This window comes from Aotus nancymaae, unplaced genomic scaffold (genome assembly GCF_030222135.1).
Source record: "Aotus nancymaae isolate 86718 unplaced genomic scaffold, 86718_ANA_hifiasm-v0.15.2.pri h1tg000004l, whole genome shotgun sequence".
Classification (NCBI taxonomy): Eukaryota; Metazoa; Chordata; class Mammalia; order Primates; family Aotidae; genus Aotus; species Aotus nancymaae.
The window spans coordinates 42,308,150-42,328,156 of record NW_026988415.1 but is presented as its reverse complement, the minus strand read 5'-3'; the positions used below and the strand labels follow the sequence as shown (position 1 = coordinate 42,328,156).

At 42.0% G+C, this 20,007-nt stretch overlaps 2 protein-coding genes across 2 annotated transcripts in view; one reads left to right on the top strand and one right to left on the bottom strand.

Annotated features, from left to right (window-relative positions):
• IL1RAPL2 (interleukin 1 receptor accessory protein like 2) overlaps positions 1 to 20,007 on the top strand; it is a 1,111,506-nt gene that overhangs the window by 558,962 nt on the left and 532,537 nt on the right. The gene's annotated exons all lie outside the window — the stretch shown is intronic.
• Positions 17,053 to 18,488, bottom strand: TEX13A (testis expressed 13A). Its single transcript, XM_012451790.3, has 2 exons — positions 18,056 to 18,488; positions 17,053 to 17,846 (listed from the first exon to the last, which is right to left on the bottom strand). Exons 1-2 carry the CDS (start codon positions 18,486 to 18,488, stop codon positions 17,053 to 17,055), a joined length of 1,227 nt encoding a protein of 408 aa, XP_012307213.2.

Here is a 20,007-nt window from a genome sequence, read left to right as displayed (position 1 = left end):
TTATTTTCATTTCATTGGCATTAAATTAGATGTGTTGTAATGTTTAGAAATATGTCCATACTGTTGTGCATTAGCTATGTAATTTCAACTTCATTCAGTTTGTTTACTGGAAGAAAGTTGTTTACAGTTTAGTCAGCAGGATTACCTGCTTTGTAAGAATTAATAGATTATATTTGATATTGATAAAACAAGAATTGATCTCAAATAGTTACTGATGAGTTGGCTAATACTGGTGTTTATAGCTAGTTTCATCCCTTGTATCATTAAACAAATTTCAGTGACTTTGTTTTATGGCTATTTTGCTCAGAATCAAGGTTTTAACCTAACACAGGGTTGCAAACTCAAAATCTTCAGAGGTCAAGAAGGTAATATAATGAGTGTGGCAGACCACCTGAAACATTTTGGAGTGTTGGAAGTTGTAGTAATCCCCTCCATAATCTCATTTCACGCACTCTACTCTGTTGTCACTACCTCCTATTTTTCTAGCTCATTCTTTCTATGCCTTACCTCTAATAATCTTCTCAGACCTCCTTCTCATTGATCTCACATTTTTTCACTGTACCTTGTTCTCTTCCCATCTAGCATAGTTTCAATTCAGTGGATCAGTCATTATAATCACTCCCATATATACCCTCTTGATTCTCTTGACCCTTTCTACCTTCATCGTACTCACTTGTGAAAACCACAACACTGTTTAAACCTAACTGTCCATCTATACTGTGCCTGCATCCTTGCAGCTAAACTTGGCTGAAGGAAAACATATAATAATGTTGACTCATTTCACTTTAAATTCATTGTCATGGACCTCAGTTAATGCTACCAGGTAGTTTTATTGTTTATTCTTAGACCATTCAGTCTCCCATCTGCCTAAATGACTATTTTACATCATCTCCACTCCTCAGATTTCCAATATTTCCCCCTCCCTTGATTCCTGTTTTGCAGAAAAAAAAATGATTCAGTCAGGAGAGAACTGCCACTACATCTGCCCACCTACTGGCATCTGTACCTACATATCCTGCCTTCCAGCCTATTACCACAGATGAACTGGCCTTGTTTCTATGTAAGGCCAATCACTATCCCTATAGTGATTTTTTTTGGGCAGGAGGGTCCCATAAATTTAAAAATTGAGGGTCCCATAAATTTAAAAATTGAGAAATTTCACACAATTATTCAGATTTCAAAACATCAGAAAATCTAGCAATGTCGGGCCTATATCCCTAGGGCCCTCTAACATTAAGAAGTCAGAAAGAATATGAGGAGCCAGGAAGATAACTTGAGAAAGAATAACTGATAGAGTATGAGGAAAGCCAAGAAAGTACTATTCTCTGGAAGTAAGGTAAATAATGTATTATCAAAGAGAAGGGAGTGATCAACTGTGCCACGTGACATTATAGGTCAGGTAATAGGAGAACTGAAAATTGGCCTGCCCATTGGATTTAGCATTGTTGTTGCCATTGGAGACTTTGATAAGAGCAGGTTTGGAAGTGTGGTGAAGGTACAATTTTGATTGGAATGGGTTTATTAGAGAATGAGTAGAGAGGAACTCAAAATTGAATATAGACAACTCCATTTTATAAATGGTTTTATTGAGATATAATTGATACACAAAGAACTGCACATATTTAATGGGTACCATTTGAAGGGCTTGGACATACGTAAACAGCCATGATACCATCACCAGATAGTTCTTTCTTTAAAGTAGTTTTTTTTTTCCAAATGGGAGCAAGAAATGGGATAGTGGCTGTCAGGGAAGTGGAGTTGAGAGGACTTTTTTAGACGGCATAAATATTGATCTGTGTGTATGCTGATGGAAATGATCCAGTAGAAATAGAAAATTCCATGATCTGGGAGAGAGAGAGGAGAATTGCTCAGGTGATGTTATTAGGTAAGCAAATAGGGATAGCAAATCTAGCAAAGCCCGACATTGCTAGATTTTCTGATGTTTTGAAATCTGAATAATTGTGTGAAATTTCTCAATTTTTAAATTTATGGGACCCTCCTGCCCAAAAAAGCCCATGGTCAGATTCAACCACTGAAATCAGTTCTCATACTCTAAGCTAATAGGTTCTGATTCTAACATTAACCATCTTAAAGTAGAGCTGTGCCAGGTTTTATCTGTATCAAAGTGAAGCAGGAAAATCAACACTCCAATGGCAAGACAGATTAAAGGAAACCCACTACTCTCCCTAGAGTACATTTGAACCTTCAGTAGTAGGGTCATATGGTGCCCCTTTATGTGACAACTGGCTCAATTCCAGCTTAATCTCTATGTGGCTATTGGAGTATCCAAAAAATGCATTGATCAGTATAGGGGTCCTTATTGCTAGCTACAGTGTACTGAAATGTGTATTGTATCAAGAGGATTCTATTGTTATAAAGTGGTGCTTCTCCTCCACCTTCCTTCCTGTCAATGATCAAACAACGACTCTGTAAAAGGGCAGAGGACTGAAGATGTGCAATAACTCTAGTCCCAGATATGAAAAGTAACTTCAGTGAAAATATCCATTCAATACTTATTAGGACTAATATTGTGCCTATCCCTATAGTGAACCCAAGAGAAAATTAAGACACATCATCTGCCTTTAAGACGTTACTAAAGGAGGAATTACTAAGAGTTACTGAACTAGCTAAGACTCTTCTACACCTAACACTGTGGTGCAATCTTCTACATTACTATTAATACTACTACTGTGTCCTATTAAGAGTATGGTCTCTGGAGCTGGACTGCTTGGAGTCAAATCCCGTTTTATTACTTACTAATTGTGTGACCTTGAGCAATTTATATGACTACTCAGGCTCAACTTGAGGACTCACAGTTTGCAAACTCTGAACTATTGGTTCTGACTCCAGCATTAGCCTAGAGAGTGATGGTATATTATGGCTGTGTGAGCTGGGCCTCGCTTTTCCTCATATGGAAAATAAAGACTCATTTGTTTATTCTGTGTAAAATATTTTGAACACTTGCTTTAGGTGTTGAATAAATGCATTGAATGAGAGATTAAAGTCATGGAGCTTCTATTCTAGAGTTGGAAAAACACAAATAACAAATGCAATCACAAGACTACACTGCGTAATCATAATTCTGCACTGGTGAGAATGATGAAGGGTCATGTTAGAGGAGTGACTGAGAGGCCACTTTCAGTTAGGTGATCAACAAGGGCTCCACAGAGAAAGTGACATATAAACTGAGACCTGAATGACAAGAAGGAGCCAGCCTTGTGAAAATCTTGGGGCAGAGTATGCCAGTCAAAGTGAATAGCAAGTGCAAAGGTCGTGAAATGGGGACAGGCTTGTTATATTCAAGAAAGCTAAAGAAAGGGCCGGGTGTGGTGGATTATGCCTGTAATTCCAGCACTTTGGGAGGCTGAGATGGGCAGATCACCTGAGGTCAGAAGTTCAAGATCAACCTGGCCAACGTGGTGAAACCCCCTTCTCTACTGAAACTACAAAAATTAGCCAGGTGTAGTGGCACACACCTGTAATCCCAGCTACTTGGGAGGCTGAGGCAAGAGAATCACTGGAACCCAGGAGGCAGAGGTTGCAGTGAGCCAAGATCATGCCACTGCACTCCAGCCTAGGTAACAGAACGAGACAGGAAGGAAGGAAGGGAGGGAGGGAAGGAAGGAAGGAAGGAAGGAAGGGCGAGAGGAAGGGAGGGAGGCAGGGAGGGAGGGGAAGGAAGGAAAAGAAGGGTAGTTTGGTTGGAGCGTGGTGAGCTGGGGAATAATGCTATTAGATAAGGCTGGAAAACCAGGCAGAGGAGAGATGCTGTTGCCTATTGTGGACCAGAATAAAAAGTTGATTTTTTTATTAGTAATCAGATATAAAATGAGTTTCTTTTTTCTTTTTTCTTTCTTTCTTTCTTTTTTTTTTTTTTGTAAACTGGAGAGTAACATGATCCAATTTCCATTTAAAAAATGATTACTTTGGTTGAGAATGGACTACAAGGGGACAAGTAAGAAGACTAAGTTGAGAAGCAATTATATTAGTTGAGGAGAGATGTGATGGTAGCTTGGATTGGGGTGGTAGCTATGAAAATAGGGAGATGTGAACGAATCCCAGATATGTATTGAACGATGAGCTGACAGGACATACTGATGTCCTGGATGTGAGACAGCTGAATAAAGGATGAGTCCTGTTGCTTTTGACTTAAGCAACTAGGTGAATCATGGTGCTGTTAACTGAGAGAGAAGGCTAGGAGATGAACAAAGATCCCAGTACCTACCTCAGAGAATGCTGATGAGCATTTAGCACCAATACTGACATAGAGTAAGCACTCTATACATTATCTCTTATTTCTACTTTTGCAGCTATGATTTTTTAGCTTTTATTACATGAAAGGATTGTGCTAATCCTTAGATAACTCATGAGGTAGATCCTATCATTGAAGATGATAAAACTGATACAGTAAAGAACTTGCACAAGGATACATGGCTAGTAAATGATGGAGCTGGAATTTGGACAGGTCTGACTCCAGAGCTCATACACATAATCAGTTTTCTCTACTGTCTTCTCAATTATTATCTATTTTCACTATTCCTTTTGGTAATTTGCATTTGTATATCCCAACATATGAGATATGGTTATTTATATTAATTATTGCCTATAAAAAGTTCTGTGCTTCTGTTTTTACTTTCATCAGTGAACATTATTGTCTGGTGGTGAGGATAGAATTTCATTGATTAAATATGGATAACAGAAGGCAGTGAAATAGAGATTCTAAGTTCATGAAAAATGAGGATCAAGTTAAAGCAAGAATTTTCAGAGAAGCAGACTATTTGTCTTACCAAGTTTAAAATCCTTTGTGATCACTTTTCACTTTCCAAACATTATACAGAAGTGCTTAAAAGTTGTTTTCTACCAAAGAACAGAGAAGAATTTTGAAGCATATATATCCTTAACTAGCTCTTTCGTCTTTTTACTTTGACTTCAAAACCTCTAATATATAAGACTCATGATTAATCAATTAGAGAAACATACACATCAGTTCATGACAAAGTGCTAGAATGAATATAATCAGGTGTCATAAATGTATGGTTATCCTTTTCAAAAACTCATTGCATGACACTACTTCCCTCCATTCACCTTAAAGTTGAAAATGTTCACAGTGGAACACAAATGAGATCTCATTCCTTCCTAAATACTTTTCTAGTTTTGTTTTGTTTTTGTATGTTTTTAATAAAAGTGATGTTTTCCAGCCAATATCGTTTTAGCTCTCAGGTATTTATTATTCATTCAACAAATATTTATTGAGTTCCTCCTGTATAGAGGGTACTAAAAAAAGCAAAAGTGAATGATAGGCCTCCTTACTTTTAACAAACTAAAAGGGGAATTAGGACATGTATACAAAGCACAATCAAACAAGCATAACTCCCATGTGGTTCATCATTAAATTGTATCCTAGGCAACATAGTCTAGTAACTAAACACATTTTTTTTTAATGTCTGAGGAGAGATTTACCGTAGTCCCTTGAAAAATATCAAAGATAAGCCCATTTGTAACCTGCAGCAACAAAATTCATCATTTCACATTACTATCACTCCTAGTATCTCTTGTATGTTTCAGATGCCCAGAAACCTCTCTCATTGCTCCTCTCATTACCCACTAAAAAACTCTTCCTGGAACGCATCCCCTACAAGTTTCTTCTCTTTTTGTTCTTTCTCATCCTCTAGCACTTTTTTCTATGCAAGCAGCTCTTTTTGCCCTCTCCAATGTAATTTAATTAAACTAGCAGTGCTTCTTCCAATTCTTCAGTTCTTTCTGCCCATTACTCCTATTCTGCACAATGAAATCCCAGGAACTAATCTGCCATACCAAGTATCTCCGTAAAAGCTGTTGCATTTTAAAAAGACCAATGCAGTAAAAAAGAGAATTATGTTTAGAAGGTAAGAAGGGAAAAGCTGCAAACACTAACTTGATGGCTTTTATTCTGTCATAAATGAGGGAAAGTGATAAGTGCTATAGGAAAGATAAAGTAACAGTACAATAAAAAGTAGGTAAAATGGCTTTTGTCTTATAGAATCAGGCTTGAGACAGCTCTTGAGGATCTAAACAGGTGATGATAGTAGAGGTCTTCCTAGGCAGATAAAACAAAGTTCCAGGGCCAGGAGGTAGTAAAACATGGGCCATGCAGAGGGAAAAACAGGGAGGTCAATTTGTTTGGAACCTGGATTTATTAAGGCATTTCTTCTGAGTATGAGCCTAACAATAACCCTTGCCTTATGAAGGTTTCAGATGTTTTTGAAGCATGAGATTTTAGACATTGACCAGTTCTTAGAAAAGAAGCTGAAAGACTCAACTAATGAACATCTTAACTTGCAGTCAAGTAATAAGGCATGTTTTTAGCAGATGATGTTTCCACAGAGAAAATGTATATTTAAAGGAGGGAAATTCCCTTCTATGACCCTACCCACATTAAAGGAAGGCAGTGCTGCTGACTAAAGCATCGTTAATCTTAGCATGTACTCCAACCAGTTTTCTCACAAGTGGTGATGAATTCACATGGAATCACCCCCACTCTCACTACAGTGAAAAGTGATACATCTTGGACAGATGGCTCATTAATATTTGTTGGGTACAGTCTGTATCTATAGCTATGAGACAGAGAAAAGCTAAGTCAGAGGGGTAATGTATATTTCCACCTTGGGGCCTTGATCACATTCATGCAAGACCCAGGACAATGTTAATCTACTCGCTCATTTCCAGACCAGATCTCACTCTTTAAGGCAATATACACTTACCTGAGTATAGAGATACAGTATATACATTTTTAGTTTTTTAGTCCTTTACCCTGACCCCTGTCAGTGCCTCCCCTTAACTTCCTACAGTAAGAGGTTTGATCATGATTCCTATTTATATTATTCTCTTTTACTGTCGAGCAAGAGATCTCTCTCTCTCTTCTTTGTTTGCCCCTTAAGCATCATGCACACTGTCCACACACAGAGCAGGCTTTCCATACATGTTGGCTGTTGACTTATTGGCTGAAACCCTCAGATCAGTAAGGTTTGGAAATTTTAAATTTGCTCACGTGAATCATTTTAAAATATATTGTTTTACTAATAGAAATAGATGACAGGAAGGCAATTTTATGGGGTGACAGTGCAAATAATATTGAGAATGCCAGTATTTTATAGCAGGGTATAAAGTCACAGAAAATTCTGATTCTTAAGGCATTTAGGGAAGCTTCTATATTAGGTAATGTCACCATACACACACTCTGCTCAACTTTTGACTTTGATCCCACATGACATGAAACAAAGTTAAAAAAAAAATCACTGCTGTTTCAAAATAAAATAAAGTTTAATTTTACTTTCCATTATTTTAGAGACAGATGTAGCCAAGCTTGACTTCCTGGCATGTGGATGGGTGATCAGAAAAAAACCGGTCAATGAAGGCTTCCCTGGTTTTTGCCTTTCACCACTTTGCTTATTGTTATCTCAAATGGCAAGCCTAGAGAGGACCATTACAGCTTTTCTAAAGGTAAAACTCACTGTTTTGACCAAGGCATTGCTCCCCATGAAATGTCCATCCCATTCTCTCACCCATCAGAGCTGGGCCTTTCTCCCAACAGCATTGTTTTTAAAGCTGTCTTCCTTTGTAACTGCCCATTTCGCTAAGCATGCTTGCCCAAGGGCTCAAAGGCCAGGTCAGATTGCTTCTGCTGGGTTTGTGAGGATATTCAATAATGGAAGTAGAATTAATTTTAATGTATTAAAACCTTTCCTCTGGACTTACAGAGAAAAAAACTTTAACAGGCATAACGCAGGAAATCACGAAAATGTTAATATCTTTCTATAATCCTACCAGATATAAAACCCAAATCCAAGCAAACTGACTCAATGTTTTAGTGGAAAAAAAGTTATGAAAACAGTCTGTAGGACCAGAGAGATATGTGTCTCATCCCCTTCCTGGAATTATTCACCTTCCTTTCTAGTGCCCCCTCCTAGGGTTCCGCTGCTCTCCCCTTTGATTTTCTGTTGGTCCCTATCCCAAATGTGTTTTTATGCAGCTTGATGATCTTTCTGCCCCCTCCGCCAATTTCCACCTCATCCCTGAAGTTATTCCTAAAGGTACCACCGTTTCACCTCCACCCCGACCTTCTGTCCTTACTAACCCTCAGGTGCTTTGTCTACAAAAAGGCAGGAAACCCCTTGAGTTCTCACCCCTTCACCACACAGTGTCTGCTTTCCTTCTACCTTCTGTCCCAGAGTAAGAAGTGACCTTTCCAAACCAATCCACCCAGTAAATTAACTTCTTTTTATTATTTTGTATTTCTGTGAACATTTAATTATTTTACTTTCACAAAACACAAGTAGATAAAGAAGTAAAGGCCCTCTGTCTTGTGCCCCACTCTACCTCACTCCACCCTATACCCTAACATCCCACTGCCTACCATCATTTGACCCCTGAGCCCACGCTCCCTAGGTAACGCATAACGATTTTGCCCTCTAGTGGACATTTGGCAATATCTGGAGAGATTTTTCATTGTCACAATTTGGGTGGGGTGGGAAGATAGGCACTACCGGCATCTAGTGAGTTGAAGCTAGGGATTTTGCTAAACATCCTACAATGCACAGGATGGCCCCAAGAAATAAAAACATATATGGCCCCAAATGTCAAGAGTGACAATGGTGGGCAACCCTGCCTTAGAAGGATATAAACAAGCCCAAGAACATTTTTGACAAGTACAAACTCTTTAATAACTAGTTAGGGAACTGGCCCTAAATCCTGAATGATTATCATAGACTCAACAGGAAACAACCTAATGTCACATCTTGCTGCTGCAGAGATGTCCCAGGGCCATGACAGCTTCTTAAGTCACTAGGTCCACAGGCCCCAGTTGGTGTCCAAGGCTCCTCCATTTGTGTCTCGATCTGGTCCAGGTCTAAATCCTCTCCATCCTTCCACCTGTGAGCTAAAACATACATGTACCCCCCATCAACACAAATCAAAGGGATAGAAGGAGACCAACCTGTCACCCCCCTTTTGACCCCACCCACTCCTATCCTCCTCCACCTCACCTCCTCCTTCTAGAAGTTGATTTCCCATTGGGATATGTTTCTGTTCTGTTTCACATTTCTAAATTCACTAAGAGCTTTGTAGCCAGATTTCCCTCCTACATTTATCATGGTGGTGGGTTGGGAGAGAAACTCCCTCAGGATGATGGCGCCATGCTTTGGCCCATGGTTTAAACCATAAAACCCTCTAAGCACTATCAGTTGCTAACTCACCTCCTTGGCAATGGCAGGAGTTCCCTGTTCAAATCTGACTGTCCCTGGTTCTGCTCACTGGGGATTGGAGAGGATTCTCCTGTCATGAGGGATGTAGAGTCATAGTAGTCCTCGCCTGGAGCTGGTGCTGGCATCCTCCATACGTGGCCCTGAGGGATTCCCTCAGGAGTGGCAAAGTGTTGCCATGTTGATTTGAGTCAAGCATAAACCTGGGGTTAGCTCAAGGCCTGTTTTGATTGTCATGATATAACTCACTCAGAACATGCATGAACTTTCTATCCATTTTATTCCTAGAGACTCCTGGAATGTAGGGATCTCCACTACTCACCATACCCTGATGCAACTCCCCAGCCAGTTTCAACATATTATTTGATGGTCTCTTATTTGAATCTGCTCTCCTGGTACCAATTTCTGACATAAAAATAAACTGATGGGGGCGGGCCAAGATGACCTAACAGGAACAGCTATGGTCTGCAGCTCCCAGAGAGACTAATGCAGAAGGTGGGTGATTTCTGCTTTTCAAACTGAGGTACCCAGTTCATCTCATTGGGACTGGTTAGGCAGTGGGTCCAACCCATGGCAGGTGAGCAGAAGCAGGGTGGGGCATCACTTCACCCAGGAAGTGCAAGAAGCCAGGGATCTCCCTCCCGGAGCCAAGGGAAGCCGTGAGGAACAGTGCCACCCAGCCAGGTTACTATGCTTTTCCAACAGTTTTTGTAATCTGTAGATCAGGATATTCCCTTGTGTACCTATACTACCAGGGTCCTGGGTTTCAAGCACAAAATTGGGCAGCTGTTTGGGCAGACACTGAACTAGCTGCAGGAATTTTTCATACCCCAGTGGTGCCCAGAGCCCCAGCAAGACAAAACCACTCATTCCCCTGGAAAGGGGGCTGAAGCCAAGGAGCCAAGTGGTCTTGCTCAGTGGGTCCCACTCCCACAGAGCCCAGCAAGCTAAGAACCACTGGCTTGAAATTCTTGCTGCCAGCATAGCAGTCTGAAGTTGACCTGGGATGATCAAGCTTGGTGCAGGGAAGGGCATCCACCATTACTGAAGCTTTAGTAGGCAGTTTTCCCCTGACAGTTCTAAGGAAACTGGGAGGTGTGGACTGAGTGAATTCACCACAGCATGGCAAAGCAGCTGTGGCCAGGTTGCTTCTCTAGATTCCTCCTCACTGGGCAGGGCATCTCTGAAGAAAAGGTAACAACCTCAGTCAGGGACTTACAGACAAAACCCCCATCTCTCTGGGACAGAACACCTGGGGGAAGGGGTGGCAGTGGGTGCAGGTGCAGCTTCAGCAGATTTAATCACTCCTGCCTGCAGGCTCTGAAGGGAGCAGTTGATCCTGACAAAAAGAACTCTCCCAGCATAGTGCAGCAGCTCTACTAAGGGACAGACTGCCTCCTCAAGTGGGTCCCCAACTCCCATGCCTCCTGACTGGGAGAAACCTCCCAACAGGAGTTGACAGACATCTCATACAGGAGAGCTCCAGCTGACATCAGGCTGGTGCCCCTCTGGGACAAAGCTTCGAGAGGAAGAAGCAGGCAACACTTTTTGCTGTTGTGCTGCCTCCACTGGGGATACCCAGATGAAAAGGGTCTGGAGTGGACCTCCAGCAAACTGCAGCAGACCTGCAGAAAAGGGACCTGACTGTTAGAGGAAAAACTAACAAAGAGAAAGCAATGAGATCGCCATCAACATAAAGGACCCCCACACAAAAACCCCATCCAAAGGTCATCAATCTCAAGTATCAAAGGTAGTAAATCCATGAAGATGAGGAAAAATCAGCACAAAAACTCTGAAAATTCCAAGTATCAGAATGCCTCTTCTCATCCAAACGATCACAACTCCTCTCCAGCAAGGGCATAAAACTGGACAGAGAATGAGATTGACAAATTGACAGAAGTAGGCTTCAGAAGGTAGGTTAATAACAAACTCTTCCAAGCTAAAGGAACACGTCCTAACCCAATGCAAGGAAGCTAAGAACCTTGATAAAAGGTTACAGGAACTGCTAACTAGAGTCACCAGTTTTGAGAGAAACATAAAAGGCCTGATGAAGCTGAAAAACATGGCACGAGAACTTTGTGAAGCATATACAAATATCAATAGCCGAACTGATCAAGCAGAAGAAAGGATATGAGAGATTGAAGATCAACTTACCGAAATAAGGTATGAAGACAAGATTAGAGAAAAAAAGAATGAAAAGGAATGAACAAAGCCTCCAACAAATATGGCACTATGTGAAAAGACCAAACCAATGATTGATTGGTGTACCTGAAAGTGATGGGGAGAATGGAACCAAGTTGGAAAAGACACTTCAGGACATTATCTAGGAGAACTTACCCAACCTAGCAAGACAGGCCAACATTCAAATTCAGGAAATACAGAGAACACCACTAAGATACTCCTCAAGAAGAGCAATCACAAGATACATAATCATCATATTCTCCAAGGTTGAAAAGAAGGAAAAAATGTTAAGGACAGCCAGAGAGAAAGGTCAGGTTACCTACACAGGGAAGCCCATCAGACTGACAGTGGATATCTCGGCAGAAACCCTACAAGCCAGAAGAAAGTGGGGGCCAATATTCAACATTCTTAAAGAAAAGAATTTTCAACCTAGAATTTCATATTCAGCCAAACTAAGCCTCATAAGCAAAGGAGAAATAAAATGTTTTCCACACAAGTAAATGCTGAAGGATTTTGTCACCACCATGCCTACCTTGCAAGAGCTCCTGAAGGAAGCACTAAATATGGAATGGAAAAATCAGTATCAGCCACTACAAAAACACACCAAAATATGAAGACCAATGAAACTATGAAGAAACTGCATCAACGAATGTGCAAAATACCCAGCCAGCGTCAGGATGACAAGATCAAATTCACACATAACAATACTAACCTTAAATGTAAATTGGCTAAATGCCCCAATTAAAAGACACAGACAGGCAAACCGGATAAAGAGTCAAGACCCAACAGAGTGCTGTATTCAGGAGATCCATTTCACGTGCAAGGACACACATAGGCTCAAAATAAAGGGATGGAGGAATACTTACCAAGCAAATGGAAAGCAAAAAGAAGCAGGGGTTGCAATCCTAGTGTCTGATAAAACAGACTTTAAACCAACAAAGATCAAAAGAGACAAAGAAGGGCATTCCACATGGTAAAGGGATCAATGCAACAAGAAGAGCTAACTATCCTAAATATATATGCACCCAATACAGGAGCACCCAGATTCATGAAACAAGTTCTTAGAGACCTACAAAGAGACTTAGACTCCCACACAGTAATAGTGGGAGACTTTAACACCCTACTATCTATATTAGACAGATCAATGAGACAGAAAATTAACAAGGATATTCAGGAATTGAACTCAGCTCTAAACCAAGTGGACCTAATAGACATCTACAGCACTCTCCACCCCAAATCAACAGAATATACATTCTTCTCAGTGCCACATAGCACATATTCTAAAATTGACCACGTAAATGGAGGTAAAACACTCCTTACCATATGCAAAAGAACGGAAATAATAACAAACCGTCTCTCAGACCACAGTGCAATCAAATTAGAACTCAGGGTTAAGAAACTCACTCAAAACTGTACAACTACATGGAAATTGAGCAACCTGGTCCTGAATGACTACTGGGTTAATAACAAAATTAAGGCAGAAATGAAGAAGTTCTTTGAAATCAATGAGAACAAAAAGACAATGTACCAGAATCTCTGGGATACAGCAGAAGCAGTGTTAAGAGGGAAATTTATAGCACTAAATGTCCACAACAGAAAGCTGGAAAGATTTCAAATCAACAACCTAACATCACAATTAAAAGAACTAGAGAAGCAGGAACAAATGAATTCAAAAGCTAGCAGAAGACAAGAAATAACTAAGATCAGAGCAGAACTGAAGGAGATAGAGACACAAAAATCTCTTCAAAAAATCAATGAATCCAGGAGCTGGTTTTTTGAAAAGATTAAAAAAAATAGATGGAACACTTGCTGGACTAATAAGGAAGAAAAGAGAAGAATCAAATAGACACAGTAAAAAATGACAAAGGGGATATTACCACTGAAACCACAGAAAACACCTCTATGCAAATAAACTAGAAAATCTAGAAGAAATGGATAAATTCCTGGATACGTACACCCTCCCAAGACTAAACCAGGAAGAAGTTGAATCCCTGAATAGACCAATAACAAATTCCAAAATTGAGGCAGTAATTACAAGCCTACCAACCAATAAAAGGCCAAGACCAAGAGATTCACAGCCACATTCTACCAGAAGTACAAAAGGGAACTGGTAGCATTCCTTCTGAAACTATTCCAAACAATAGAAAAAGAGTGGACTCCTCCCCAACTCATTTTATGAGGCCAGCATCATCCTGATACCAAAACCTGGCAGAGACAAAACAAACAAAAGAAAATTTCAGGCCAAGATCCCTGATGAACATCGATGCGAAAATCCTCAACAAAAGATTGGCAAACTGAATTCAGCAGCACATCAAAAGCTTATCTACCATGATTAAGTCGGCTTTCTCCCTGGGATACAAGGCTGGTTCAACATACGCAAAACAATAAATGTAATCCATTACATAAACAGAACCAATGTCAAAAATCACATGATTATCTCAATAGATGCAGAAAGGGCCTTCAATAAAATTCTATTCAAATTCAAATCCCTTCATGCTAAAACCTCTCAATAAACTAGGTATTGATGGAGCGTATCTCAAAATAATAAGAGCTATTTATGACAAACCCATAGCCAATATACTGAATGGGCAAAAGCTGGAAGCATTCACTTTGAAAACTGGCACAAGACAAGGATGCACTCTCACCACTCCTATTCAATATAGTGTTGGAGTTCAGGCCAGCACAATCAAGCAAGAGAAAGAAATAAGTGTATTCTAATAGGAAGAGAGGGAGTCAAATTTTCTCTGCTTACAGATGACATGATTGTACATTTAGAAAACCCTATTTTCTTAGCCCAAAAACTCTTTAAGCTGATAAGTAACTTTAACAACATCTCATGATACAAAAGCAATATGCAAAAATCACAAGCATTCATATACACCAACAACAGAAAAGCAGAGAGCCAAATCATGAGTAAACCCCCATTCACAATTGCTACAAAGAGAATAAAATACCTAAAAATACAACTTACAAGGGATGTGAAGGATGTCTTCAAGGAGATCTACAAATCACTGCTCAAGGAAATAAAATAGAACACAAACAAACGGAAAAACATTCCCTGCTCATGGATAGATAGAATCAATATCGCAAAACTGACCATACTACCCAAAGTAATTTATACATTCGGTGCTATTCCCATCAAGCTACCAGTGACTTTCTTCACAGAATTAGAAAAAAACTACTTTAAATTTCATATGGAACCAAAAGAGCATGTATAGCCAAGACAATCCTAAGCAAAAAGAACAAAGCTGGAGGCATCACGCTACCTGACTTCAAACTATACTTCAAGGCTACAGTAATCAAAGCAGCATGGTACTCATACCAAAACAGATATATAGACCAACAGAACAGAACAGAGACCTCAGGAATAACACTACATATCTACAACCATCTGATCTTCAACAAACCTGACAAAAGCAATGGAGAAAGGATTTCCTATTTAATAAATGGTGCTGGGAAAACTGGCTAGCCATATGCAGGAAATTGAAACTGGACCTCTTCCTTACATTTTATACAAAAATTAACTCAAGATGGATTAAAGACTTAAATGTAAAACCCCAAACTATAAAAACCCGAGAAGAAAACCTAGCCAATACAATTCAGGACAAAGACTTCATGACTAAAACACCAAAAGCAATGATAACAAAAGCCAAAATTGACAAATGGGATCTAATCAAACTAAAGAGCTTCTGCACAGCAAAAGAAACTATCATCAGAGTGAACATCCAGCTTACAGTATGTGAAAAATTTTTTGCAGCCTATCCACCTGACAAAAGTCTAATATCCAGAATCTATAAGGAGCTTAAACAAATTTGCAAGAAAAAAACAACTGCATCAAAAAGTGGGCAAAGGACATGAACAGATACTTCTTAAAAGAAGACATTCATGCAGCCAATACACCTATGAAAAAAAGCTCATCATCACTGGTCATTGGAGAAATGCAAATCAAAACTACAATGAGATACCATCTCATGCCAGTTATAATGGCTATTATTAAAAGTCAGGAAGCAACAGATGCTGGAGAGGATGTGGAGAAATGGGAATGCTTTAACACTGTTGGTGGGAGTGTAAATTAGTTCAACCATTGTGGAAGACAGTATGGCAATTCCTCAGGGATCTAGAACCAGAAATACCATTTGACCTAGCAATCCCATTACTGGGTATATTCCAAAAGGATTATAAATCATTCTACTATAAAGACAGATGCACACGTATGTTTACTGCAGTGCTATTTACAATAGCAAAGACTTGGAACCATCCCAAATGCCCATCAATGATAGACTGGATAAAGAAAATGGGGCACATATACACCATGGAATACTATGCAGCCATAAAAATGGATGAATTCATGTCCTTTGCAAGGACATGGATGAAGCTGGAAATCATCATTCTCAGCAAATTAACACAGGAACAGAAAACCAAACACCACATGTTCTCACTCATAAGTGGGAGTTGAACAATGAGAACACATGGACACAGAGAGGAGAATATCACATACCAGGGTCAGTCTGCCGGTGGGGGAGGAGGGAAGGTAGAGCATTAGGACAAATACCTAATGCATGGAGAGCTTAAAAGCTAGAAGATGGGTTGATAGGTGCAGCAAACCACCATGGCACATGTATACCTATGTAACAAACCTGCATGTTTTGCAAATGTATCCCAGAACTTTAAAAAAAAAAAAAAAAAGAAAAAAGTTTGCCACTCAAGTTAGCTAAAGAAAGGATCTGTGTAAAGGGAATTTTCACGTAGCACAACTGTGGGAAGTGAAAAGTGGTTTGCTGCTGCTTTCTCCATCTCTCTGGAGTCACAGGATGACTCTTCTGTGCCTGTCTGCTCCCTGGAACCACATACCAGTGATTCCCATAGACACTTGCCTCTGGAGAGCACCCAGTTCTATTCTCCCACAGCCATGGCCAGGCCTCAGCAGTGGCCTCAGCATCCATGGCTCTGATCCTGGCCCCAACTCCAAGTGACCCACTGCTACATTGTCCAACACCATGGAATCAGCCTCTCTGTTCAGTGTCTAGTATGAAAATCCATGTGGCTCTGAATGGGTCAAATATCCACTCCTGCTCCAATAATCTAAAGCCTAGATTCAAGTGGACGGTGGGGTGTCATATACATGGTTGCCTCTTCTACCAGACACCAGAGTAGGGAGAGAGAGAGTCACATACACAAATAAAAGCTGCAGCAATTCTGAAGTATTACTGAGTGCTAATACTCTGGAATACAAAGAGGGTCACCAAAACATGTCTGTCTCTCTGTCTCTCTCTCCCCCACTCCACCCCAGTCTATACCTCCCCTGGCCACCACGCCACTTCTACACCTCTTTCACAACCCCCCTTTCCTCCCCCTCCTCCAGTCTCCAGTCCTATCCCCGAAGTTATTCCTAAAGGTACCGCTGTCCCACCTCCTTCCCCCACTCTTCCCAGTCTTCTTCCCCCACCACCCAGGCCCCCATTCTTCCTCCACTTTTCCCAGCCTTCTTCCCCCACCACCCAGGCCCCCATTCTTCCTCCACTTTTCCCAGCCTTCTTCCCCAACCACCCTGGCCCCTGCTGCTGCAAGCCCTCCCTCTGAAAATTAATTTCCCATCCAGATATGCATGCTTTGGTTCTATTTTGCATTTCTGCACTCACTGGTGTTTTTGCAGCCAGATTCCCCTCCCACAGTGGAAGCAAGTATCCCTCCGTGAAAAATTCACAGCTTTACACCAAGGGCAGTCCCAGTCCCCAGGCCTGTGATATACTGGAAGTCTTTTTTGCTGATGGGGTTCGGAGAATTTCTTGTCTCTTGGGTGCTCTTGAGGGTCTATTTGGTGGCCCCACTCATCAAACCACAGGCTAGAATCAAAGGCCCCCCAGTTGGAAGGCATCTGAGGTGGAAATGGTGCCGTTGCTCGTGGAGGGGATACAGTGGATATGGCTGAGAAGGTGGAGAAAGGGCTTGAGTATGAGTATGTGAATGAGGCAGGGAGCTGGACAGTAAGAGGTTCTGGTGAGGCTATGGACCTGGGCTTCATGGTTTTAGAGAAATAAGACATGGTTGTTTCGCAGGACCTAAGATCTCCTTCACTCTTCCCCCAATGGGTGTAACTTTCCTGCTCAGCATCTCCGAGGAGCTGCAGGAGGATTCTCTCCAGCTCCTGTGTGGTCTCCTCGGAGGCAGCCTCAGCCTCCATGGGAGCAGTCATAGCCTCCATGAGGGGAGACCTAGCCTCCACAGGGGGAGCTATGGCCTCCACAGGGGCAGTCACAGCCTCCACATCCCTCTGCTTTTCTTCTCCTCCTTTTCCTCCAGTGTCACCAGCAGCAGCCACTGCCACCTCTTCTTCCTCCTCACCTGCTCTTTCTGTGCAAACCCCTCTGGCAGTGGCCAGGCCTGGCCCCCCTGCCACCTGCTCCCACTCATGGGGAGACGCCAGCCCCTGGAGAGAAATGGGCAAGGTTGAGATGTGTTCTGAGGGTAAGGCGGGAGCACTGAACAGGGTAGGGCGGAGTTACCAGGTAGGGAAGGGTGGGCAGGGCAGGACGAAGCCATGGAGCAGGGTAGAGAGGGGCAGGAATGGGGCAGGGCAGTGGTACTGGGCAGGGACCAGTTGAGGGATCTTACTGCATGGAGGAGCTTCCAACTCAGCATGTCTCGCTCTTTCCGCACATCCGCGAGCCTGGACTGGGCCATTCTTAGCTGGGAGGCTGCCTCCTTGCATTCTGTCTCCTGCTGCGCCCTGAGCTGCTTCAGGTCTGACACCAAGGCCCGTGCGGCTGATTTGTGCAGTTGGGTGAAATCATGTAGCCACTGCACCCTGTGATTTTGTAACTGTGCCTGCCTGTGGGCAAAGCGCACTGCCAAGGCCAGGCTGCCCCAAGTGCAGGCCTCTTTGACCTCGCTGGGCACCTTGCTGTTCTCCAGGATGGCCCTGAGCTTGTCTTCCACCTCCTCCCAGGATAAGGATATATTCTCGAGATAGAACTCAGGGCCTTTCTTGTGCCTGGCCATCTTATCGTTGATGAATGCCACCACACTGCCATGCTGGAACCCACTACTGGGGTCTTCAGGTCTCAAGGCCATGGTCACCTAGGGGCTTAACGGTTTCACTAGCCCTGTGTGGGTGGAGCAACCAACAGATTCCTCCCCTACCCCTCAGCTCCTCCCCTCATCGGTCTTCTCCCACCCTCTTGCCCCCACCCTCTCTCCTCTGACAAGACCCTCCTAATGACCCCCTGACCAGCTTGTCCTACCCTAGGACACCTCCCACCAGGACTCACCTCTTTGGCTGGGACCAGATGAAGTACATGCCAACCCCGCTGTTTTAACAAGCCGGAAGAGAGACGGGGGCTTCTCTCCCTCCTGAGGCTTCGGGGGAAAAGAAGCCTCATGGCCAACGCGGAGGCCTTTGTTCTGGGACTGTTCCAATTTCCAGAGATTCCAGGGGTGGAAGGGAGTGAGTAAGGAAGGCTCCTGCCACTACATTGGGATGTAAGGGAACTGCCACATGGGGGGCAGCCCTTACAGCCCAGAAGAAACAGGAGTGGTCAGAAAAGACTTAGAACCAAGAAAATTAAGCCCTTATAACCAAGTCAAAAAAGTCCCACTTATCCCTCCCTCTTGTCATAATGGTTTGTCCCATACCAACGGCTAGTAGGGCCCCACCCAGAGGTTGAAGGGAAATAATGGGAATGTTCTAGAACATGAAAAAGCCTCCCCCAACCCTTGAAAATTTTGTAGCTTCTTTTCCAGTCTCCTAAATCCTAGTATACAGATTAGTGACCTTTTTCTGAAAAGGGCAAGATAGGCATTTGAGGCTTTGTGGGCAAAAGATTCCGACTACCTGTAGCACAAAAGCAGCCATAAATAATACCTGAAGAAATTACCATGGCCATGTTCTAATAAAAGTTTATTTATGGAGAGATCCAAGATGGCTGATGATTAGCAGCTCGGGCACGTACCTCCCAGTGAAAGCGCAAAGAACGAGAGGACGCCACACTTTCAGACAAATATTAGTTGCTCACGGACCAGGAGATTCCCAGCGGAGGAGCTCCACGGGTCGCCAGGGCGACTCTTGTGGCCGGCGTGGCGGTTTTGCTGGTGCCTTAGCGTGCCAGTTTTTGGTGCAGAGTCCGGAGATTCCCGGGCAGAAAAGCACCATCAATCTTAACACCGCTGTTTTGGCCGGCTCAGTGGATTGCTCAGATTTCGGCGCAGGGAATCAACAAGTTGGACGTCACAGACCCAGTTAGAAAGTCGGTAATTATAAAGACGACAGACAGACAAATATATAATGAAGGGAAGAAACCAGCGTAAAAAGGTAGAGAATACTTAAAATCAGAATGCCTCTCCCTCTAAAAGGTTGTGGCTATTCATAGAATGATAATATTAATACACTGTTTAGGGCTTTGGCCACCTTGGTCTTTTAATACATTAACATTGCAAGTTTGCAGTTTTATGTAATTATTTCTGCACTCAGCTGAAAGTCCTCTTTCCAAACAAGTTTAAAATATTTTTCAATAAAACGTTCCTTTTTTCTAATATTTGCAATTGAAAATTTTTTAATTGAAGTAAAATGTACATATGTGATTTATGATCTTTA